The 7,686-nt window shown below is 34.2% G+C and overlaps 1 protein-coding gene across 1 annotated transcript; it reads left to right on the top strand.

The window, feature by feature from the left end:
• Nucleotides 1-5,972, top strand: LOC149549861 (putative UPF0481 protein At3g02645). Its single transcript, XM_089794389.1, has 3 exons — nucleotides 1-1,814; nucleotides 4,079-4,116; nucleotides 4,646-5,972. The coding sequence occupies exons 1-3, from the start codon at nucleotides 322-324 to the stop codon at nucleotides 5,707-5,709; spliced, it is 2,595 nt and encodes an 864-aa protein (XP_089650515.1). The 5' UTR covers nucleotides 1-321; the 3' UTR covers nucleotides 5,710-5,972.
• The last annotated feature ends 1,714 nt before the right edge of the window (nucleotides 5,973-7,686 follow it).

Raw genomic sequence — 7,686 nt, 5'->3', positions numbered from 1 at the left:
CTTAGATGTAAGTACTAGTTACCTCTCATCTCACATTTTTCATGTTGAGCAGTTAATGATGTGAGATTCGAGCTAAATTTCCTCACTGGAGCAGTGGAATTAAGATTGATGTAGACCGCAGGTCGCACTGTAGAGCTCGGACCTGGCCCACGTTCATTGTTTAGAGAAGAAATTTGCTCTGGTCTGTTTTCTGTAATCCAGGGAAAAGATTCCACCTCCACGAGCATCCGCTGGGATTATAAGGAACCATTCCCTTAATGAAGCGAAGACATCTTCAATTTGCACAGGCAGTTGAACCGCTCTCTCCAGTTGTCTTCGAAGATGGGGAAAAACGAGAGAAAAGACTCCGAGTGGATTGTTGATGTTGGAAAAAGTTTAGAGAAAAAAAGCAGACCAGATACGTCCCACCGTGGTCTCATTCATACCGTTCCAAAATCACTGTTGCATAATTCTGATAAGGTTTTCTATCATCCCCATGTAATCTCCTTCGGGCCTTACCATTTTCGAAAGGAAGATGTATCGAATGATGACATTGAACTGCTCAAGTCAGAAGTGGCAAGGAAGATGCATCTTAAAATCATCGAAAATGGAAGCTCGGAAGGTTTGAAATCAGTAGTTGAGAAGTTTAAGGGAGAAGATATGCCGGATAGAATAAAGAAAAGCTATGCTAAAGAAATTAAACTGAGCAGTGAAGAAGTACTGGCGTGGATGATGGTGAGCGATGCCTGTTTTGTTCTCGAAGTCCTCGACAGGTTCGAAGAAGCTGAAGATAAAGCCAAAGGGAGTGAAGATGCAGCTGAGATGTCGACTCTCATGGATAGTATTCTTAGCAGAAACCGACATCATCCTCTTTTGACAGAAATTGTGAAAGACATGGTCAAGATGGAAAATCAACTACCGTTCTGGGTTTTGAAGGAAATCAGAAATGAGATTGAGGGATCAACTGATTATGAGATTGAGATTGAGGGATCAACTGATTATGTCTGGCTTGAGTCGGCACTTAAAATGTTATCTCCCATCAAAATGCCATGTCCGGGGAATCTGAAATGCAACGAAGATACTCATCTCTTGCGACTGCTTCATGACTACATTGTTGACAGGCCGGTCCCTGATCAAAAGCGACCTTCCCGTTGGACTAAATTATTGAGCTTTCGTATGAAATGGCTATTTGCAATAATTTTCTTTCCAGTTTTTGTCATATTGTTCATATTGGGGATTATATTTGTCATTTTGCACTACATTAAGAACTTCATCTATGACATTTTGTACTCTATTATGAACTTTCTATCCCAGACACCAGATGAGACAGAAGAACATGTTCCATCTATAGGGGAGCTAAGAAGGGGAGGAATGAAATTCAAGAGACTGGACGGTGGAATCAAACAAATTAAGTTTGACAAGAATAATTCTACACTGTATTTGCCCGAGTTCAAAGTAGATGACAGATCTGAAGTGATACTCAGAAACTTGATTGCCTTGGAAATATACTCCGCAGGAAAAGAGAAACCCATTACAAGCTATGCCATTCTAATGAACGACCTGGTTGACAGCGCTAGAGACGTGGGTCTGTTGAGAAGTGAAGACATCATCACCGGCGAGCTTGGAAATGATGGAGAGATCGCTCAGCTTTGGAATTCTATGGTGACGCCCACAGAAATTCCCAGGTACGAATCTATAGATAATGCTGCTAAATCCATTAATGGTTACCATAAGAATTGGCAGAAACGTCTGGCCTTTCTTAGACATCGTCGTCTATGGGGTGATTTTATTGGGCTGTTGTTAGAGTTTATCACCACTTATGGTTCCAAGCCATGGTTCTAATTTTAGTGTTAACAGCTCTACAAGTACTTTGCCTTTTTAAATCTTGCCAGCACAATTAGACATTTCCATCTAGATTGAGAAGAAATAAAGTTTCGGAAAATAGATCAATTTTGACTATTTAACATTTTAGTGTAGGAATCAAGTCTTGGTGTGTCATGTTTTAAGTCTTCCGCATCTAGACATCTCCATCTTCTAATGCGATTAGACCAACAGTTCTAGTATTTTAAATATTGTTATGCTTAAATTATTAACAGTAGAATCTAAAGGATTAATGATCTTTAACTTCTTGTTCTTAATATTCATCTCATTAATGGCTTAAGTGACATTTAAGCCATCTGCTAATGTTCTGGGAAATTATAGAATGTTGATATGCTTTTTATTTTAAATTATATATATGGTATAGTTTATTCTTGTAACTCTATTTTTTTGTTCTGAATTTCCTCTGATCATTTATTTTCTAGGTGATCGTATTTGAAAAGTTAATAAAGGTTAATACTATATAATAAATTTGAGAGTCTAGATTTTTTCCTCCATTTTAAATATATATTTTAAAACAATCTTTGAATGATCTAGGGAAATAAATCAAAGTCTGTTGTTTCTCTAAGTTTTTAGATCACTGTTTTTTTTAATAAAATTGTCTATTGTAAATATTTTAAACTTCTTTGAAACATTCTAAACTCATCATTAAGTTTATTGTGATTAGAGATGTCATTTTAGATGAACATTAAAATCTAGATTTGCAAGAGTTATTAAAAAGTTTATTTGTTGGATTCTATTATAATATCATTTAAAATGATATAAAATCCAAAGCTTAATTGATCAATCAACATCTTTACAGCTATTTTTATTGTGAGAAACACCACTCTTTGTTGTGATAAAATGTTCAGGATATGCTAAAGATTATGGGCATAGGTTTTGAGAAATTCAGGCTCTGTTGTGTAGGATTAAATGATGATATCTGATGTGAGTGGGCACTACAAAAATTTAGACCCTATCAAAGTGGGGAAGAGAGGAATCGAAGATATAAAAAATAATCTCATATCTTGCAATAGCTTGATGTCTGCATTGTTGATAGGGTAGTCCTGGCCTCCTCCACTTTCTAGTTGTGGGATTAGTATAAGATGGCTATTTGCATTACTTTTCTACCCAATTTTTGTCATGTTGTTCATAGCAGGGATCTTAATTGTCCTTAAACACTGGACATTCGACATTTGGGACTCTATTATTAACTGCCTATAGAAGAGTTAGGAAAACATTTCCTATCTATTGGAGAGTTATGAAGGGTAGTAATGGAATTAAATCATATCAACAAAAGTAGACAATATGTCTACACTGACATCAATAGTTTTATTAATTTGTAAAGAATTAGACTGTAAAGAATTAAATGATTTTTAACATGTTACATCTTATTCTCGAAATTTGTCTCAGCTAATAAATTTGATACCAAGTTTATATCTTAATATATATCTAAGTAATCCACTTTATGTTTTGCAAAGATTATCATATATTTATTTTCATTTTTATAACAAAGGTGTTTTATATATGAAAAGGTCAACCTGACTTTTCTATCAATGGTTCCCAGCGTAAAAGGGGTTCATCACATTCATTTGTTTACTTTTTGATTTACTGATAGCTACATTCTCAACTTTTTCTGTTTTTAGCCACATTCAATTTTTATGGCATTGCTATCTTGACATATCTATAACTGTAAATATATAATTTGAATGGATTGATCATCCCTCAAAGTACTTATATTTCAAAGCATTTTTATTATACATTGGAAATTCTGTATATAACTCTAAAACAGGGCGAGACTTTATGCAACGATCTCCTAGCAACTACTTTCTTTCTTCAATTTGTAATATCGTAGCTTTAAAACTTAGACTCTCTGATCAAAAAGTATTTTATTGACAGCTCTATGCTTCACTCTTGCTATGTACAACCCCGAGAAAACACCGTTGCTCCAATCTGACACTCATGTCCTCAATCTTTCCTTGAAGCTCTCATACAATAAGACGATTTGAAAACAAGGGAGGAAAGAAAACTCAGAAAACAGAGCATGCACAAATTTTTATTTTATGTTTCTTAAGGTTTTTTTTTGATATTGCAACACCAATTACATTATCCAGGTTGTCTTGAATGGATTACATTATCCAGTTTTTAAAGAAGTTGGCTTTATTCAAGCAGAAACACTAAGAGGTTGTTCTAATAAAAACTATTGTTAATAGTAGAAGCTTTTCTAATTTTTCTGCTTCAGCTCATGCTTAATCGCAACAAATTTAGTTGTAGACACAGGTCAGTCTTTTTTAAAAGTATAGATAGAGATATATTTTACTATTATTATGATAATTTAAATTTTGAATGAAACATTTATTCATTTCATCTAAGAATTGTTTAAAATTATATTATATATAACATAAGATTAGTAGTTATTATACATATAAAAATGAAATATATAATTACAATCTTAAATTAAAAGAGGGGTAAATTTTTTATTGAATATCAAAGAGAGTAGAACAACACAAAAAGCAAAGAGAACTACAAAGCTTTATCTTGGTCAACAAGTTGAACTAGCATCTGAGATAGATCAAGAGGAAGCATCCTATGATCAATAATGTTTCAATTTGGCCCATGCTCAGAGGCCCGTTTAGCTAGACAATCAGCCACACCATTCCACTCACGAGAGATATGCATAAAAGACACAGAATCCAAAGAATTGCATAAGTGAATGATCTGTTGATTAACCAGAGCTAAATGCCAATCGACATGCACAAAGTTACTTCTATTCAATAAATTAACAACCGCCTGTGAGTCAATCTCACAGATAATTATTTTCCAGCCACATTGATAGCACTGTTCCACTATAACCAAGATGGCCAGGGCTTCCATGAGGTTATTAGTATGGTAACCCTTGTATATAGAAAATTGAAACTAAATATCACTAGACCTATCAGACCCAGCTCCCCCAATATCATTCGGACCAAGATTTCCCTAGAAAAAACCATCGGTGTTGATTTTAAGGATGCGTGCTTTACGAGGAGACCAATGCCCCTCACGATTAACATTCTGAGAGTGTTGCCTAGCTCTATTCCCAAAGAATTTATCATGCACACAACTATATCGAGAAGGACTTGTAGTAAATGGGTATTTGTCCTTGTATTATCTCTCGTATTTGTCATGTTGTTCATATTGGGGATCATATTTGTCATTTTGCACTACATCATTAGGAAGCACATATTTGAAGCTCTGTACTCTCTTACCCACTGCCTATCTCGTAGAGAAGAGGGGACAGAAGAACATGTTCCATCTATAGAGGAGCTAAGAAAGGGAGGAATGAAATTCAAGAAAATAGACGGTGGAATTAGTCACACTAAGTTCGAGAAGAATAATTCCACACTGTATTTGCCGGAGTTCAAAGTAGATGACAAATCAGAAATGATACTCAGAAACTTGATTGCCCTCGAAATATGCTCCCAAGGAAAAGAGAAGCCCATTACAAGGTATGCCATTCTAATGAACGACCTTGTTGACAGCGCCAGTGATGTGCGTATCTTGAGACTGGAGGACATCATCACCGGCAAGCTTGGAAATGATGGAGATATTGCTAATCTTTGGAATTCAATGGTGACGCCCACAGAAATTCCCAGGTACAAATCTATAGATAATGCTGCTGAAGCCATAAATCATCACCACAAAAAGTGGCAGAAAGGTCTAGCTTTTCTTAGGCATCGCCGTTTATGGGGGGATTTATTGTGGCTTCTGTTAGATTTTACCATGACTTATGGTTCCAGGCCATGGTGGTTCTTCTCTGCTTTGATCGCACTTGTAATTTTAGTGTTAACAGCTCTACAAGTACTTTGCCTTTTTAAATCTTGCCAACAGAAATAGATAATAATCCATCTCCTTCTCCTTAACCGACATTGCTCGATGTCTTAAATCAAATATAAGTGCTTTGTCTTGATTATAGTTTAATACCTTAAATTATAGTGGCAGCTTGAGGCTTACCGACCTTTAATATGTAATTCTTGATATTATATATGTAACTTTTCATTGTTCTAAGAGTTATTACAACTGTGAAGCTCAATTTCATCTTTGTGTGTATTTGTAATAAGAATTTTAAGTTAGAGATTTTTAAACATTTTTAAGAAGAATTTATTGCAAAACCTTATAATAATAGCTTTTATTTGTAATATCTTAAAGCCTTAAGACCGATTCTCAAATTAATAATTTTTACAATAATTCACATGGAAAATTTGGTCTTTATTGGTACTATTTTTGTACGAAACGACATCATCCTTTTTCAATAGAATTCATTGAGGACATATTCAAGATGAAATACAACTACCACTATAAAACTTTCTAGAAAATCAAGCTCTCCGTTGTGAGATGGAATAATGATAATCGATCTGATAGGCACTATAGTATTCACCCCTTATCAAAATAAAAAAATGGAGGAATCTTTAACACAAAAAAGAATCTCATATCTTATAATTGCTTCAAGACTAAATTGTGAATTGGGAAGTCCCCGCTACTCTAATCTCCACTCGGCTACTTTTACAATTAGCATATGTAAAATTAAAGAATTGAACTGTTACACAATTATGCTCATAAGCATTCATATAAAATGGCTACTTGCACTACTTTTCTTTCCATAATTTTTTGCGTTGGTCATATTGTGGATCATATTTATGATTTTGCATGTTATTAAGAACTACAGATCTTAAATTTTGTAATCGCCTATGGAGTAGAGACATGAAGTAAAAAACCATGGTCCATTATAGGGGAGCTAAGAAGAGAAGGAGTTGAATTAAGGAGGCAGAGGGTAGAATTGGATAAATGAATTTCAACAAGAATATTTCAACACTCTAATAGTTTGAGTTTAAAGTGGATAATACATCATAGGTATTACGTAGAAAATTTAATTTCCTTAGAAATTTAGTCAAACTAAAAGAAAAAATACATTACAAGGTTGAAAGATTATAGTGTCAATGTAATGATGGTCCTGATTGACACCAATTAGAAAACAAGATTGTTTTGATATGTGGAATCTAGAACAATCATTATATTGTCAATGATGTCAAACCTACTAGTTGCTAGTAAGACAAATGCTTGTTTGGTCTAAATGCTATCATTTGTTTGATTGATGAAGAGGATTTGAAATAGAAGGATAACAAGAGCACGTAGATAAATGTTGAGTTATTTAGTGTATAATAAGAGTACCAAGACCAATCAAGACATGAATGATATGATGTATTATTTATCTACTTAAAGATGAAGTTGATGGATACACTAACTAAGACTAGAAGAACAAGGAATATAAATTGTTTTTGCTAAGCTTGATCGAATGATTAGTTGGAACCCAGTAATGCTAGTGCAAGATGAGCAGAAAATCAATTAGTTCCAAGAAAAGTGAAGATACAATATGCCGAGTGAATTTAGTATGTGTTGAGTAAATTCTAGTCATTGTTGAGTGATGTTTAGTGGATGTCGAGCAACATAGTGTGTGCCGAACATAAGAGGTTAGTTATTGCTAAGTGACAACAATATGAGTTTGATTGAAGATTTGGCAAATCTGACTGACAAAGATGATTTCTTGGATTATGTGACGCATGTGGAAGATAAGCTTGATGAGCTGGTGGCACACAATTTAAGATAAACTATTTTGAGGTGAGTTCAAAGAAGATTGTAGAAGAAGTTTCTAGAAGGAACAAAATGGAAAAAAGGGTAGATTCAATGAATCCTACCTAACCCTAAAATGGACAATCGTGATTGAGCTGAAAAAGAGGCTAAAGAAGAAGAAAAGAAAAGGAATAACATGTTTCTAGTGATAGTGATATAGATAAGGAATATGTAGAGGAGCTCAAA

Source organism: Cupressus sempervirens, chromosome 7 (genome assembly GCF_028749045.1).
Source record: "Cupressus sempervirens isolate cs-2001-9-10 chromosome 7, ASM2874904v1, whole genome shotgun sequence".
Lineage (NCBI taxonomy): Eukaryota > Viridiplantae > Streptophyta > Pinopsida > Cupressales > Cupressaceae > Cupressus > Cupressus sempervirens.
The sequence above is the reverse complement of the archived record's forward strand: the minus strand, read 5'-3'. Positions and strand labels throughout refer to the sequence as shown.

Bases quoted from the DNA above. Each gene is read 5' to 3' on its own strand.
- LOC149549861 (XM_089794389.1), top strand. From the start codon at position 322: ATGGGGAAAAACGAGAGAAAAGACTCCGAGTGGATTGTTGATGTTGGA. The intron at 1,815-4,078 runs GTTCTAATTTTA...TTTCTGCTTCAG, and splicing joins ACTTATGGTTCCAAGCCATG to CTCATGCTTAATCGCAACAA. The intron at 4,117-4,645 runs GTCAGTCTTTTT...TCAATCTCACAG, and splicing joins AAATTTAGTTGTAGACACAG to ATAATTATTTTCCAGCCACA.